At 32.5% G+C, this 17,529-nt stretch overlaps 1 protein-coding gene across 4 annotated transcripts; it reads left to right on the top strand.

Moving 5' to 3' along the window:
- The first annotated feature begins 499 nt into the window (after nt 1-499).
- On the top strand, nt 500-17,523 carry LOC126772642 (sex determination protein fruitless). Of its 4 annotated transcripts, none has more exons than XM_050493037.1 (8): nt 500-647; nt 1,483-1,634; nt 3,635-3,772; nt 3,857-3,958; nt 7,184-7,411; nt 7,606-7,827; nt 8,133-8,247; nt 16,012-17,523. In XM_050493037.1, exons 2-8 carry the CDS (start codon nt 1,509-1,511, stop codon nt 16,248-16,250), a joined length of 1,170 nt encoding a protein of 389 aa, XP_050348994.1. In that variant the 5' UTR covers nt 500-647; nt 1,483-1,508; the 3' UTR covers nt 16,251-17,523. The 4 variants fall into 4 exon arrangements, with proteins under 4 accessions (XP_050348994.1, XP_050348992.1, XP_050348991.1 ...); XM_050493035.1 differs by lacking the exon at nt 16,012-17,523 and adding an exon at nt 12,042-15,990; XM_050493034.1 differs by lacking the exon at nt 16,012-17,523 and adding an exon at nt 9,363-10,546.
- The last annotated feature ends 6 nt before the right edge of the window (nt 17,524-17,529 follow it).

The raw sequence follows: 17,529 nt of genomic DNA, 5'->3' as shown, positions 1-17,529 counted from the left end.
GGCTAGATACAGCGCCATCTATTCGAAGTATTCAGTATCAAGATTGCAAATGATAACAAACGAACATTCTTACAGATGGCGCTACCAGGAGATAGGAGGATGTGCAAATTTGTGATAACAAAAATGTCAAGGCCAATGTTAATAAACCTGACTATTACAGTGTTATAATTAAATATCTATCATTAAACGTATTCAATATCGTTTAAACAAATTGCGAAATTGGCTTTAAACTTTTTCTTCATCATATTATTGTTTTGATTTTTAAAATACTAGCTATTCGTGTCATAACCTCTTCAATACATTAAAAAATAAAGATCTACAGTATGTAACAAATTATAATCAAATCTTATTATTATTAAAATAATTGTATTTTAATTATTATATATCAATTGGTGAAGTTAGATTCTGCATATAAATAAATTTGTAAAGTTAACAATAAAAATTGTATTGCAAAATTTGAATTTAGCGCGTCGTTTAGAAACGTATGAAGTTCGCGTTGCGAATACTGGCCGATTATGATGTGAAAGATATTCCGAAGGCCGTGAGGTGCCGTGAGTGAACACGGAAATCGAGATGTGTGTGTGGTCAAAAAGACAGTGCAAGGTAGGGGTCGGGTGGCGTTTGTGATGGCAAAAATTTTGCAAATGGTGAGTTAGGAATTATTGACTTGGTGTGTCTTTTAGTTGTTTTTGATTTGTGATGGTGAATTAATTGTGTGTTAGAGAAAATTTCGTTGTTGATTAATAATTTTAAGATTCTGAGATACGGGATCGGCAAATGGCGCTACGAATAGTCTAAAGTTGAAACAACTACGCGTTTAGAAATCCCGTTTGTCCTTCGGTCGTGAATTTACAGGCACGCGGAGTGATTAGTGGCAACGGCAGTAATGGTGCATTATCAAATTCCTGAAACCGAACGTTGGAAATTAGCAACTGGCACATCCAGCTTGGCGATTATAACGGTGTCAGCATGTTGCGATTTTTTTGGCCAGCGGTACTACTTTACTAAACTCGTTTTATAGACGACTAGTGGTTTTAGCATCCCGTAGGGTCGGTGGCCCCGCCGTCTGCTTTCTGGAGTTAAATTACATAATGTATGGGTCTCGTTTGGAGCATGCAACAAGTAGATATGTGTCGGCGCTCGGTCTAACTGTCAATGTGGAGTACAGTAAGCTTGCTGCCCGCGGCCCCTATTAATTCGAACCGCTGATGTCACTTATCTCTCCGTTCTACTATCTAGGGCCTATGGCCGCCAATTTTTTGCACATACTTAATGATTTTAATGTAAATTTGGTAACCAGCGCACGTGTCTTATTATTTTCGTCTTTTCTTAGACAGCAAGTACGTTTTCAAGCATCATTTAAATTCTAGCTCTACTTCTAGATTCAGATCACTGCAAAATTGCGAATTAATGTTAGCAGTAAAATTTTACTTAATTTTAATAAGTAAATCTATTTGTTATGGCTTATTTATTTATTTGCAGCACGGTCACTGACACTAGCACCAACAATGGACCAGCAATTTTGTTTGCGCTGGAACAACCACCCAAACAACCTAACAGATGTGCTTGCAAGCCTACTACAAAGAGAAGCACTTTGCGATGTCACACTTGCTTGCGATGGGGAAACAGTCAAGGTAATAATCTTATCTTTATTATCTTATATTGCAATAAAAAATATTGAAGAAGTTTTAAATGATTTCATTTATCAGAAGAAATACTTATGATTCGGTAAAAAAAATAAAGAGTTTTACATGGTTGTTTTTGTTAACAAATTATATAGTGTAAAATAATAATGATAGTAATATAGTTTTTTATTTTATTAGTATAGTTAGAACATTCATCAAAGACTTCATATTTTATTTTTTAAATAATTTATTTAACCCAAATCGTACAATTTTTAACAAAAAGTTTAATCTTAAAAATTTGTTTATTCAATACAGACATATTAGTGCAATGTTTATTGTTATGTCATAACAAAGTGCATACAATGTAAACACTCATGACTTATATGATTTACCATGTTATAGTTATTCAAAATTCTGTATGTTTATGCATCTTGTCATAATAATCTATGAATCATATGTAGGCACATCTTAAAAACAATAATTTGTTTAATATCAAATAAAATATTTTCATAATTAATTCATAAAGCTTAACTTGTTCAAGCAATCAACATCTAACAATATTTCCAGAACATAATCACTATAATAATAATTTTTTAGACCAAGTTCTAATAATATTATAACTAATAATTTTACTGTTTCAAATGTTTCAATTAATTAATATAAATTGTCCTTACAATTAAAATTGAACCGAAAAAACTCTTCTATCAATAATTTTAACTAGATATTAAAGTAATTTTACCAAAACCTAAAAATGGTTTTGTTTTAAAAATATTTAATATATTTTAACATAGTTTCATACCAGTTGTTTAAAACACTTGATGAGATACTTAACCAAGGTAGGCCACAATGCAGATTTAAATATTTGCTAATTTCACAAGGTCCTTACTAAAATGATGATACATTGTTGCATAAAATTTTTAAGTTAGGTTAGTTAGGTAGCTCACATATCTATTTTACTGATTTTAACTATTTATTTATAATTAAGACTAACAAAAAAGACTTCAGAAATTAATATTTTTGGAATAGTAAGTAGCTACTTTTCTAACATTATTTATATATAGTTTTTAAAAATTCACAGAATCATTTTATGATTAAATTAATTTGTTTAGAGAATGATTGTAATTTAAAATATTGTTTTTTGAAACAATATCTATTAAAAATAACAGAAAACAAATTTCTGTACATAAAATATAATGCCTAATATTTTTAATGAATGTAGTTGTATATTTAATATATTTGAGAAACTACATAAAAATCTCTTGTAGGTGAAATCTTTGTATTAAAAATATTTTGCCAGTTTTAATTTTATCATAACAGTCAATGGACGTGTCACACCAATGCATGCTCAATAATGCTTATGTTGAAATACAAAATACATTTAAATATTTTTTACCAATCTGAGACAATAATTTGGAATTTAGTCATATAGTTTCTAAACTTCAAAAAAATCTATGAAAGTTTATGCTAATAAAATGCAATTTACTTTGTAGGTCGACAGTGAATAGTTTAGGTAGAGGAGTCTGCAGAGAAGCTGCAAGTTTTTAACTTTCTAAATTTTATGACACTTGTTTCGCAGGTTTTAGGGTTTAGAAAACCAAATTAATGTATTATCTTGTGTGAATGGCCTCACATTTAGTATAAATAAAGTGATATGTTGTAGAATATATTGTAAGCTATTCATTTATTATTTTTCATTATTAAGTAAGTAACACTACTTTAAAAATTTATAAAGGCAAGAATAATTTACTAGCTCAACAGTGCGGTCATAAGTATGACAGCCATTTAAAACTATTGAAGTTGTGCAATACCTAGGCCATGAAAAGATGACTATGTTTAACCTTATTAAAATAAGAATAGTTCTACAAAAATTTAGCTATAGACTGTATTCATATTGTGATTTTAACAGAAAAGACCTTCAAATAGATCTGCATTTCTTTTGTTTTATTAAACATGGCAAATTGGCAAAGTTGGGCTTTATTATAACATATATGTTTCTTTTATTGTTTTAGGCACATCAGACAATACTCTCTGCTTGTTCCCCATATTTTGAAAGTATTTTCCTACAAAATAATCACCCACATCCGATAATATTCCTAAAAGATGTGCGGTTTTCAGAGATAAAGTCTCTGTTAGATTTCATGTATAAGGTAAGTAGAGCATTTCCTAGAATTTCATTTAAAATAGTATGTGTCAATTAAAACAATATGCTATTTATATTTAATTAATTTTAGGGAGAGGTGAATGTTGGCCAAAATATGCTACCGATGTTCCTAAAGACTGCTGAAAGTTTACAAGTTAGAGGTTTGACAGAAAACAATACATTGAATCCTAAGGTAAGCTGAATATTTATATTGTGCTGTTAAAAAAAATAGTTTTTACTCATCATTTACCATAATTCAAATAATATTTTTAAATAGCATTCTTATCACACACTAAGGTTATTTACACATTTTGTTGTTATTCTTAAATATGAACTGACTTTTATGTTGAATCGAAATAATTTTTTTTTCAAATAAATATATTATGATTAGGGCAAATTTATTTTATGTTCAATATCTATAATACTATCTTGACATGTTTATGGATATAAAAGCGGACAGAGTCAGGGCGGCGGATGTTAGGAATTTCAAACCTATCAGAGCAAGATATAGTTTACAAATTTGCATGTATACACTATTTAGATTCATGATCTTATTTCTTAGCTCTTATATCGTTGCTATCTCGTTCGTAGATAGATTATACATGTCCTAATTTTGTGCCTTGTTCCGAAAATAACTCGAAATAGTGTGTTGAAAAAACTGTACCTAGCATTCTTGCGTGTAGGAAATTTCGCATTGCATGTTTAAATGCAGTAGGTATCTGTGCGGTGTGTAAGTCGCTTAAAAACGGGAGTTTTATTTCATTACAGCTGTCGAGTTTTAAATAGAGTCAATTTTTAGCAAGTGTGATCGATGACCCTATAATTTACACGTAGCTATTTATACCGTACTAACTACTCGTCCTGACTTCAAACAGTGTTATTTTTTTAAATATATTGACATATACGAATCTTTTAAAGCAATAGTTATAGGGCTCAGTGATGTCTCCGCTCTTAGTCTGTCAGCGTATATACCGAGTGCTAATAGATCTCGCGCCCCACGTATCGTCTTTATAGTTACTTATTGTAATATTTCGGAATACTTGTCTTTATCAATTAATTTAAACGATCATTAAACAATTTATTAAATTAATATATGTATAACCTTTTAAAAAATAGTAATAAATGTTTATTTTCGAAAAGTATCATGCCATTAATGTGCAAAAAAATATTAGTCGAATTTCAAACACACGCAATACTTGTTTATTTTGTTTGATGAAAAATAATACGATCGAACTGAATTTGTACTGTTATTTTAGTCAACTATATACATTTTATGTTATACTTTACCATCAAAACCTTGCTTTACCTTAAATATAAAAGTTCTAGGTCAGAAACTGCCAAAACCGTTACCATATTGCTATATTGTTAGGTATATAAAATAAATTTAAAAAGTACAGGAAAAATACAGTTTTAAAAGGTACAGGACGCCAGAACGTTTTTCTAAACCACGTACAGCTAGTCCATAATAACCGGATGAATATAACAAATGTACCCATACATTAAATTTCTAATCTTTGTCTTTGCAAGTTGTAAATTTGTTAGAAATTTAAAAAAAAATTTGGAAATCCTAAATAAATTCTATTTAAAACTTTGAATTAATTCATCTGATATACATAATCACAATGTTATCGTCATTTAAAAGACCGTTTCACTTAGACCTGTTTGTGTGACTTCGTAAGATCATCAAGAGATATTAGGAACATTATTGCAAAAAAAAATCATAAGTATAAATTGTGAAATTCCTATTTTTACAAATACTTCCCAAATTTTACAATAAAATACTTAAGCCCTATTTATGTAACTATTCGGTTATATATATTTTTAATTAATTTATTGTTTATACAAGAGCAAAAAATATCTTAGAATTTCGAAATTATAAATTAAGTCATCGCATTTTTGTTGTTTGAAAATTTTTGAAACACCGTTTGAACAAATATAATATTCAAATAAATTTGGCTATAAAGTCCGTTACAAAATATATTAATTTGAGAGTATTATGATTGCGAAATTTTAATAGAATATGCGTTAGGTTTGAAGCTCGAGGATGATAATGGCATCAATATGCGGACGTAATAGACTATAGATCGAGCCAGACAGACAAGTCTGGTACATTGCGTAGAAACAGTAGGTACGGTGCGCCGGCCTTGAAATTTTGGTGAACGCGCATTGACCCTTTATATACGAATTTATTGCCTAATGGTACAGTTGTAGTTAATGCCAACTGATGATTTTAAGATTTATAAGAACTTATTTTGTTTCTGATTCAAGGTAAATGCTTATTTAATAAACTTATGTATATGCAAATATATAACTAGAAAAGTATTGTAAAAAAAACGTACAATTAAAATACTTCGACGTCGAATGAAATATCTAATAATTAACAAGTATGAAGGTAGATCTCGAACAAAAAATACATCTGATATGATACATCTTTTGATATTTCCTTAAATTAGATGCGCATGCGCAAAAATATATTACGTGCATCTTTACTACGAACTCGTTTTATTCAAAACAGGTTTAAATAAGCAACTGTCACACAATTCTCTAACATTTGATTCGCTAAATTTCTTACTTTCGTATCGTGCTTCTCATTACTTAGTCAGTTCGAAGCCTACTTTTGATTACTGTAATATTCTTGAAAAGCTAATAAATAATTAAGTACTAGTTTATAATATGCGTTATTTAAGAACCGATGTAATAAACATTTTGCCTTAAAATACTAAGATTACTTAATATTTTACGATTCTCTATATATTATTACATGTTAAATTGAAGTTTAGTGGGCAATTTTTTTTTTTCGTTTTTGCTTTTGTTTGAAATATAAAATAATTATCGTTTAATAGTATTTTTCTTTATTTTATTTTTTTGTGTTTTTTATCACGAGTACCTTTTTAACCTTCTCCTCAAAAGGGAGAGGAGGCCTTAGCCCAGCAGTGGGACATTAACAGGCTGTTACTACTACTACCTTTTTAACATAATTTGCTTTTAATATATCGACGTCAATATAATCTATTTAAATGATAAAATACCAATTTTGTTCGCAAATTATACATTAAAAAATGTACAACGTCCAGATAATTTCACCATTATTGTTATAGCATAAATAACCTCTTTCGGGAACGCGTTGGTTCCCGAATCCATACAATACATACTGTGTAAACATTTCTTGAGATTAATTTGTGAAGTTTCGAGTGACTTACTTAGCTATTCTGGAAATCTTATGATATGACAATATTAATATAAGTTTAGAAATATAGCCAATCTTATGTTACTAAAACATTTAAATTTCTATTAATGTAATTAAGATAAATTGACATTATTATATATACCGTTTTATAGAAATTAATAGATTGGTTGGTTTGACCTGGTTATCTAAGTAAAAAAAATACACGAAATCCCTACAATTAACCCTCAACAGTCAGAGGAGCGATCGACGCCGTCCGTGAGCGCAGAAAACTTGTCGTCGCGTGGCGAGTCTTTCGCAACCCCGCCCGCGGCGCACGCGCCGGCCGCGCTCACGCCGCTGCCGCAGCCGCCCGCACACGCGCCGCACGCGCCGCACCACGCCGTGCCGCCGGAAAAGCGACGCAGGAAGAACTCGACGGTGCCCCGAGAGGATATAGAGCTGCCCTATCGGCACTACGAGGTATCGAGACTATTTACATCGATAAAAAAAATCTTCAAGTGTATAAGGAAACACGATATCATAGGCAAATCTATCGGTCATATTATATATGTCACTGTAGGTTTTTAACAATGCAAATCGTAAGAAGATCGAATCGCGCGCAAGATATGATTTTTTTTTATCGCCGTTATTATAAGTCGAACGTCGCATGACAGGGACATGTGAAGGCCAACACGGGCAAGGGCGGGTCGACGGGGTCGGGCTCGGAGCCGTCGACGCCGCCGCCGGCGCACCTGGGCCGCGCCACGCGCTCGCCCGCGCACACGCCGCTCGTGAAGCAGGAACCGGACTCGCCCTACGCCGCGCCGCACACGCCGCACGCGCCGCTCGCCGCACACCCGCCGCACCACGCGACCTACGACCAGACGCACCTGCCGGTCAGTCTCCCGCGCCTCTCGCGACGGCCGATGGGATACCGAAATGCAACCCAGTCTAACATTTGAAATGCGAAACTAAAAATTATTTGTTTTGTAATATTTATCTTTTATGTTAATTATATTTCATTTCATTTGATCGGTAATATAAACCATTTATTTGTATATGTATGTAATTAAAGAATACCTTTTTTACAGTAACTATAGGAAAAAATATATATAAACCAATATTTGATCGTGAAATTTCATTGTAAAAATTTGAAATGAGAAGTGTACAAAATATAAATAAATTATTGTGACATTTTCAGAGTATGGGAGTCAATGAAATGGCTTCTATGTTGACGCAACATTCAATGAGCAACGATTGCAACGATAGCGAGCCCATAATGCAACCACACCCGGACCAGACAGACACCATAGATGGTGAGTCCTTATGCCTTTAAAAATTACGATCACCAAAGAAACGATAGCTAAATAATGATTTTTAACAGAACGTGTGACTTGTAAGGTTTAATTGTCATTTAATTTTTAAAAAATGTACTAAAAATAGATAAGCTAAAACTAACTTGAAGTCTATTTAACTAAAATATTTATAATTTTCGTGGTACATATTATAGAATCTTTTATTTTATTAGATAATATTAATCTTTGAATAAAATATTTATATTTTAAAAACCTAAATCTACTTAAAACAATAAAATTATTATTTAATTTAATATAAATATATAAAAAATTGATATCGAATGATTATATGTATGTCTTCGTTGGTGATCGTAATAAAATGTGATATAAAATTGCGTGTTTTTTTAAATTGAGTTCAGCCCGTTATCCCGTTATTTCGATTAAAATATTATTTATGGCTGTCTTACGGTAATGTCACGTGTCACAGTAGCACTTAACTCATTTGCGCTAAATATATATTTTTAACAACTTCCTTAATATACAAACGGGACAATTTTTGACATTTTTAATTTGTTTTGATTCACATGGATGGAGGGCTCCTCTCAATGCTTATTTAATTTGTTTATTTTTATTTGCTTAATGTTTTATAATTATAAAGGAATGTTTAATATATTCTCATATGAATCCCGGATTAAGCATTCCTAGATAATTATGAGAGTAGCTCATCTTCATGCATGCGCATACGACCTCGGCATGATATGTAATGTGGCTTTATAATTTCGACTAATTTGCACTGATCATACATTAAACGCTTTTTACTTTCTTTTCCTTTAATGCTTACTTTACGATAAATTTTCTATTTTATGAAGAAATCGGTGTGAAATGGTTTATCAAATGATATGATTTGGCGCCCCCGGTGGGACGTGGGTATTGTAAATAATACTTACGAAATATGTATAAGCGTTTAGTTATGTAAAAATGTTGGCATGTAAAATTGGGTGTAGAGGTCACAGAGCGTTAAGTCGGAGTGTGCTAGTGGTATTTAGTTGTTTGTCAACTTAAAAAATTTCGTTACGTTTGAAAACTAGCATGTCGAATTGAAAATATTACCAGTCAAGCAGTTACGTATCTTACAGGTGAAAAATATGCCGACGAAAACGATATACCCCAGGAACAATTTGGTCACAATATAGCAAATATTGAAAACATAGTAAAAACTTTTAAAATATCTCTTAATCATAAACCATACAATGCCTCAATGCCCTGTAAAATATGCGGTAAAAATGTTAGCAATATTAAGAAACACATGAAATCCCACAATCCAGAACAGCATAAGTGCCCTTTATGTCCAATAATTTTAACGCGAGCTGACAATTTGAAAAGGCATTTAAGAATGAAACATTGTTCCGTCTTAGGCTCAAACAATCTTTCCAATATACAAACGAAATGTTAGTTAATTCTCATAGATAGAAAATTTAAAATTACTTCTAGACAAACCAAAAATTTCTCGTAATGCAATCTTAACATTGCAGACATTTTTTTCATATAATATACATTTTTAAGTTCTAGAAAATGTATGTATTCACATTATCTCTGTATTCATTGTTTGGTCTCGAAATTAGAATTAGAAGAAAATGATTTTAATCTTTTAAATTTGCTAACGTTGTTAGGAAAAGTTTTTGGGCTAGATAATTATCAAGGACAATAAAGGCATTCTTTTGTTTGATAGTACTATTTTATACGATTTTAGTATGACTTGGGTTCTTAATGAACTAAACTATATATGCATAAATAATACTAACTAACAAAGTGCGCTTACTCAATAATTCTAACAGTTACCTAAACACTAATAAGTATTAATTAGAATTAAGGTGTGGTGTGTTTATTTTTATTTAACATTAACACAATAAAATATTTATTTTCTCGATCAAGAGTCATCAATGTGTTCTTAATATGAAATACTTAACTTGTTCAATTGTCTCACAATTGTTACATCTAGGTATAAATTTTGTACTCATTGCTATTATAAAACAATACTCATTTTTATTTTATATTTTTTTATATTATTATTCAACCCGTTCTTCGGAACTTCATCCATCATCTCTTTATCTTTATAATAATGAGTATATTCATTTTCATGGGATTTTAATATCATATGAAATGGAAAAATATCACTGCAACTATTATAGATCAATGTCTAGGTAAAAGAAATCAACTAGTAATTATTATCAAAGTAAAATAAATAATAACATCAGTATTAAAAAGTCGTATCAGTTTTTTTAATGTTAATAGTATTAATTAATTATAGTTTATACATTTGATTTGACAAAAAAAAATAAACAAATAATAATCAAGTAGGTAAAATATACTATACTTTTAACTTATTTATTAGTTTTCGTTAACTGTATACTATTATTATACAAAGAATCCTTGCCACAGATAACATCGTTCCAATTTATATGATAGGTGATAAATTAAGAACCCGATTTCTACATTCAAAGTGTAGTCAGCAAGAAAGTTATATAATCGAAACAACCTAAAAATTAATCAAATTAATGAAAATTCGTTATTCCGTTTGAAATTGATATTCAGTTTTTAATTCTTATCGTTAGTCTTGACAAGAGAAAATATTTTAGGATTTTTTTGAGGTAAATGTTTTAAAAATTGTTACTAATATTTGATTATGTACTACAGTATTTTTGTGTACTACTTTTAATGTAAATAGGCCGGATATCATTTGTTTTTTTTTATTTAAGGTATACGAATACGGGTTTAACATTTTATACTGTAAATGTGTTTTATCATTATGTTCATGAAATGAAATCCGGTCCATAATAATTATACACACCAAACCACGTTTATGATCTCTTACTGTTCCTTTTGTAATTTTAAGGAAACTACATGTCAGGTGTGTACAAGACTGATCTTTGCTTATGTATTTTAGGAAACGTAATTTTTAAAAATAATTTATTTTCATTAATTCGAATTATACTTAATTTTGTATGTAAGTCTATCGTTACTGTGTGTTCGTTGCAAATATATTCCTTTATTTTTAACCTCTTTTCTTTTCATTTTCATCCTCCTTCCATGCTTTCTTTATTTATGGTAGACCTATATCTCAAACTACTGCATTCTGTATACAGCCTTGGTGACAGTAATAAACGATATCACGTGCAAATGTATTAACACTGACAAATAACAAACACCATTTCTTCAATCATTGATTCATTTATGCATGGATCTCTTATTAAAACTATAATTACTCGAAATTATTTTGGTTACAATAATTTTTAACTAAATACTTTACTAAACGCTTTTGATAGTGCTAGGAAAAGCATAAATAGCATAGCATTAACAAATTTGTATCAAAGCTTTTTCAATAGTGCTAATATGTTACAAAGTTTTTTGAGAAAACAGTGGAACTTGGATAATATTCGGTCGCCGCTATTAATTATAAATTAGTAACTCACATTCTTATAACAAAACGTTATGGTTTAAAAAAATATTTAATTCAAATTCTACTGTTTAAATCGGACTACTTAAAAAATGTTATAATCAAAAACTCACACATTCCAAAAGATATTACAGAAGCTATCCGAATATAGCTGTTAAAAAAAAAACCTGAATCAAAGAAGGACTTTTCTGTAAAATGGCCTATTCATAAAACGATGTCAAAAATTCAAATCACTATTGTAAGACGCGTAGAATACGCCATTTTAAAGAGACGGCCCGACTAAAGCCACCCGAAGGCGACACTGGGCCGAGTAGAGTAGGGCGGGGATGTGAGCGCAGGAGTGACGGCTCGCTGGTTGCAGGCTCGAAGGGCTGGCACATGCGGCTGACGTTCGAGCGCGTGGCGGGCGCGCTCAACCTGCACCGCTGCAAGCTGTGCGGGAAGGTGGTGACGCACATCCGCAACCACTATCACGTGCACTTCCCGGGGCGGTTCGAGTGCCCGCTGTGCCGCGCCACGTACACGCGCTCGGACAACCTGCGCACGCACTGCAAGTTCAAGCACCCCGCGTACAACCCCGACACGCGCAAGTTCGAGTCCGCGGCCGGCGCGCCGCCGCACGCGCCGCACGCGCCGCTGTTCGCCAACAACGTGCACCTGGACGCCGGCTTCGACTGATTGTCCATGTACTGGCTCGGCCTCGACGCTCTGTGAGCGCGCCCAGCCAGCTCTCTCGCCTCCGAACGTTTTCCTATTTAGGATTAAGCTGAAGTGCTATTACTTAAGCGGGCCTTAAATTGAGTTCTTAACACTCGTTTTAGTATTGTCTCGGTTGTGCATTTGACTTGCCCCAGTGTGACCTTGTATATGATTCCGCGTAAGGAAGTACTATGTAGACTATTCCGTTACGGGGTATACCTTCGAGTCGACGTCGCCGTTACGACGACTCGAAGCGTATATTGTATGAGTAGGTAAGCAAATTTTTTTCTATACCAATCGCTATACGGGAACGGGCAAAAGCAATAATATGATGTTAATTTTATTACCATATTATTTTTTATATTGTATCGATAGAAATCTTAAGCTATTTAAATATACACTATGTCGAGTAGCGGTGCGACCGCGAAGTGATGCTGGCTATTAACGGTTGCCCTCGGGCGGGCCCACATTGTCTTGTTATATTTATTCATTAGATAGGAAATTATGAGTTTCCTGTAGCTAATTATATTTATGTTATATTATTATCCTATGATTGGTGCGGAACGACAACAGAATGGATCGATAAGGACTGGCAAGAGATTGTGATCTGTCGTTGGTCAACGACATATAAATATTGACTGAATCTCAGTGTAGATGCATTTGTAACTCTATGAGGCCTTTGCAAGATGGATAATTATTAAGGATTTGTGATGTATTAACGGATAGCGCCTAAGGAAACATACGAAAAGATTTTTATACTAGACTAGTTGATCTATTTACGGAGATTGTTTTTTTTTATACTTAGATATATTCTATTGTCTGATTTAATATAATTTTATATTTATATAACTATGTAATATGATTTATTAGTGTTGTTTGTTTTTATTCATGATATAGTAACATTGATTTCGTTTATCGAGTTGAGTTGAGTTGTCGACTAGAAGTAATAATACTTGCAATGTTAACATGTTTTATTATTTTATCGTTGGTAGGTTTAGTTTCGGTAAGTCGTGATCGGTGCTGGAGGTCCAAGACCTCTTTCAATTACTCTAAGGTAGGGAGGAACGATTCGAGGTTGCGCATTTAGTAACTAATATTGGCATTCTACAATTGGGACTAGCCTAGCGTTTATGTATGTATTTTTCAATTTAAGATTTAAGATTGTTACATTTTTAGCTAAACACTTAGAGTGGTACGGTAACTGAAATGTGATAAAATGGAATGGTGCTAGAACCAAGAGTGTTAACACGCTACGATTCGACTCCTATTGTAATATTAATGTTTTAATGATTAGTTACTTTGCATTAACGTAAGGCGTCTAGCATCCGGCTGAGGTCGCATCTGTGTTCAACGGGTACTAAGCATACGTCTCGGCGTATAGATACACACTTAGAGATTACAGTATCACTCGAGATTTTTATCTTAATTTTTTCGGACCTCTTGAAATTTACTAATGTATCTAGATTGTTAAGTCGCCGATTGTATAAATCAGATCTTATTTCTACCAAAAACAATTGAATGTTTGTTGACGGTAAGAAATGACCGCATCCAAATAGTGACCGTGATCGTTTCACATATTTTTTATTGTGGCATTAGTGCTGTTTAGTAGCTGTGAACATGCAATTCACTTGTGCAATTTTTTAAAAATAGTCATAACTCGTACCTAGATTATACATTTTGTCTATTGAATATAGGGGCCCACTTGAAATGTAAGCACTAAGCTCCTTTGTTCCTCTACTGATAAATCTTATACTACCAAACGTTTCTTCCACAAAGATTTATATTTAATTTTAAGTATATTAAAGATTTTTATATCGACCGTTCAATAATGTGGGCGCTTATTATTTGATGACATTTCATACTCAGTGCAATATTACTAGTTATTTAATAACGTAACCAAACTAAAGGATATTTTAAAATAATTAATGTCTTTGAAAGAGAGTAACTACCAATTTGTATTTACATAAGTAAAGTGCTAATTTCAACTTCTACATAGCGAAACGAAGTTTGGGTTACGGCAATGTACAGGTTTTATAGCTGGTAATATTAATATTTAGCTTGTTTACCTCTGCCAATCGTAATAGTTATGTACTGTTTATTAATTTATTATCGCGCAAGTTAAAGTCTATTGTTGAATAGATCATAGCTATCCGGTATCCGGTACGGGTTCCATTGCCCAGTAGGAACCAGTGGAGTTTAGGAATCGCTTCATCTAAACTTGAACGCATTTTTGTAAATTATTATCAATCGAGACCAATTTTTAAAAAATTGAATTTGCTATAGCAAATCAACTAGTAACATAGAATCTTATTTTAGATATTTTAGGTTAGGATACTATGATAGTGTCTGGCCAAAATATTTTGGAGTATCACATCATTTGGCTCAGAAAATATCTCCCTTTGATCTCTTTTCAGCTTTCAGAAAGTGTGCAACTTAATAATAATTATACGGTGACCACGTAATTGAACTTAATGAAAGCTAACTTTATGCCATATGGAATTTACACATAAGGTTAACGAATTACTAAATTTAGTCTTATAAAAATGAGGTCTTGAGGACCTAGTCACTTATTTGGCCTGAAATGAATATTCCAATTTATTGTATATTATTAAAATTTACCTATTACGTCACGAATGTGATTTTATCATTTGGAATCAATGGAGTGCAGGATGAGCTCTATGGTTATTTTCAGGATAGCAATGGTCTAGTTATGTTTTATTTTGTTTCTTCTTTGTAACATTAGCCAATTTGTTATAGTGTCGTATATCACAATAGTTAATACTAATAGGGTCGGGGGTGTCAAATCGTGTACCTTAACAGCTGTTTATCAGTCTTGTTATATTTTTACATGAAATTTTATGAACGATATGTTGTTTATGATTATATTAATTAATGTCTTGGTTTGATGCCTCCGTTAAAAGTTTAATTTAAATAATTTTGTTTTATGCAAGCAGTTAATGCAATTTTTATTTCACATTGTTTGATGTTATGTAATGCAATTTTAACATGTTGCAAACTCCTGCATTTATCTGTTGTATTTATTACTAATTTTTACATTAAATTGTGGTATGTTACAATCCGTGTAGTTTCAGTTGTGCGTTTTACACGCTCCACCCCATTTGCAAATGTTATGTACCGTTTAAGTACGAATGCACGGCCTTCATGCAGCCTGAACACTCGCAGTCTATGTGTACGTACACAGCAATGCTTCTAGTTGAAAACCCACACTATCATCGAAATTACATTCATGGTGCATGACAGTGGATGGCATAGTGCAACTGAAAGTATTGTTGAGATCCGTGGACCGTTAAATGTTACAGTAAGTTTAGCATATGCATTTCGTAAATATCCTAAGTGTGGCAACATTATAGATGTTCAGTGTTAGAAAATTTTCGGTGCCGTCCACATAATATTGCAAAGCGATCAATGTGCTTTTTTACTCAGACGGTTATTGAAACTAATTCAATTTAAATTAAGTTCCTTAATAAAATTTTAACTGAATAAAGCTCTCGATTAACTTTATGGTTACGAGAGAAATTTTAAAAACATCGCATTGCAAATTATTGGCGGTCGGGTGGGGCTAGTGGGGTAGTGGAGTGCAGACGAGTGACGCGCGGCGGGTGTCGTTGCAGAGCGCGCGCATGCGGCGCCGCAGTACTCGTACCACAGCATGTTCGTGGCGGCAGCCGAGAGCGCGGCGCTGTGGCGCTGCAAGTCGTGCGGCAAGGAGGTGTCCAACCGCTGGCACCACTTCCACTCGCACACGGCGCAGCGCTCGCTGTGTCCGTACTGCCCCGCCACCTACAGCCGCATCGACACGCTGCGCTCGCACTTGCGCCTCAAGCACGCCGCGCTGCTGCTCAAGCACTAGACGCCGCACGAACGCCCCCGACCCCGCGCTGGCGTCCGCCGACCCGACGCCGACTTTGTTTCTTGTTATAGGTAGTTTTGTCATTATATTGACGCCATTTACATTTATCTTCGTGTACGTAGATAATAATTTATCGCACGTTTTCGTGCATTATTTATTGTTCTTTATGTATTGTGTATGGTAAATGTTGTCACTAACAGGGTAAAATTATCGTGGGTAGATATTTTGGATGAAGTGTGAGCGTCATTTACGCCGTTGATGAAACGGTGATTTTAAAATTTTGCCCGATGCTCTTACCTGTTTATTCAATGTCGCATAAAAATATTCAGTATTAAATGTCTGTGAATAGAATAAGACCTAAACTCTTATTAAGAGTAAGTAAAGTTAATAAATAATTACTGTATGCATATGACTAGTTTAACGCTGGTAACTATTCTTTATATGTTTACCGATCACGTATTACAAATATATTGAAATGATTTAATAAACTGTTTATCTTTATATCTTTTGGCACAAAGCACATCCAATTTAAAAAAATAATATCTGCATAATATTTTGTATATTAAATATAAGATGGTGGAAAGGTAACGTGTAAGACTGAATTGGCAACAACTTGTGATTGCGGATAGGATTGAGGAAACATGGTCTGTAAATAAATAATATATATTGTACATCTAAATTAGCTTAACTTTAATATTTAATCTCGGCTCTAAAATCGTGTTCAAAATTGAAATACGCTAAACATTTGTTCGTATCGAGCCAATAAAACAATTCTAAGTATATTATTTTACTCCTAAATTATATTTTTGTATAAATATTAGCATTGAAAATTGCATTATATTAAGTGTTTAGGTACTAGCTTATAATGGTCCAATGTCGTTTGAATAGGTATGTATGTATAGTTGACATTTGTGTAAATTATCGTGCTTAAAATTATATGTCATTTTCATTCTGTAAATATTGACAATTTCTGAATCTCCAAGTTTATGATATTCAATATATAATCCTATATAAATAACTTCTATTTAAAGGCGTAATAACGAATAAGAAACTCGTCGTACGACAACATCTATTGATAATTTTTAACAAAATGCGTACAAAAAATTGATAATTCTGCAATGTCTTGTTTATGATCTCAATACTGACCTTATTTGTTCTTTTTTTAAGTAATTCTGATAATGGCATAATATTATATTATATTCGTAAATGTTAGTGAAACATAAATGATAACGTTACTGCATTAATGTTGTAAATAATTTTATTAAATGTAAATACTGAA

The sequence above is a fragment of the Nymphalis io genome, chromosome 13 (assembly GCF_905147045.1).
Source record: "Nymphalis io chromosome 13, ilAglIoxx1.1, whole genome shotgun sequence".
Classification (NCBI taxonomy): Eukaryota; Metazoa; Arthropoda; class Insecta; order Lepidoptera; family Nymphalidae; genus Nymphalis; species Nymphalis io.
Note: the sequence above shows the minus strand (reverse complement) of the source record. Positions and strands in the feature narration are given on the sequence as shown.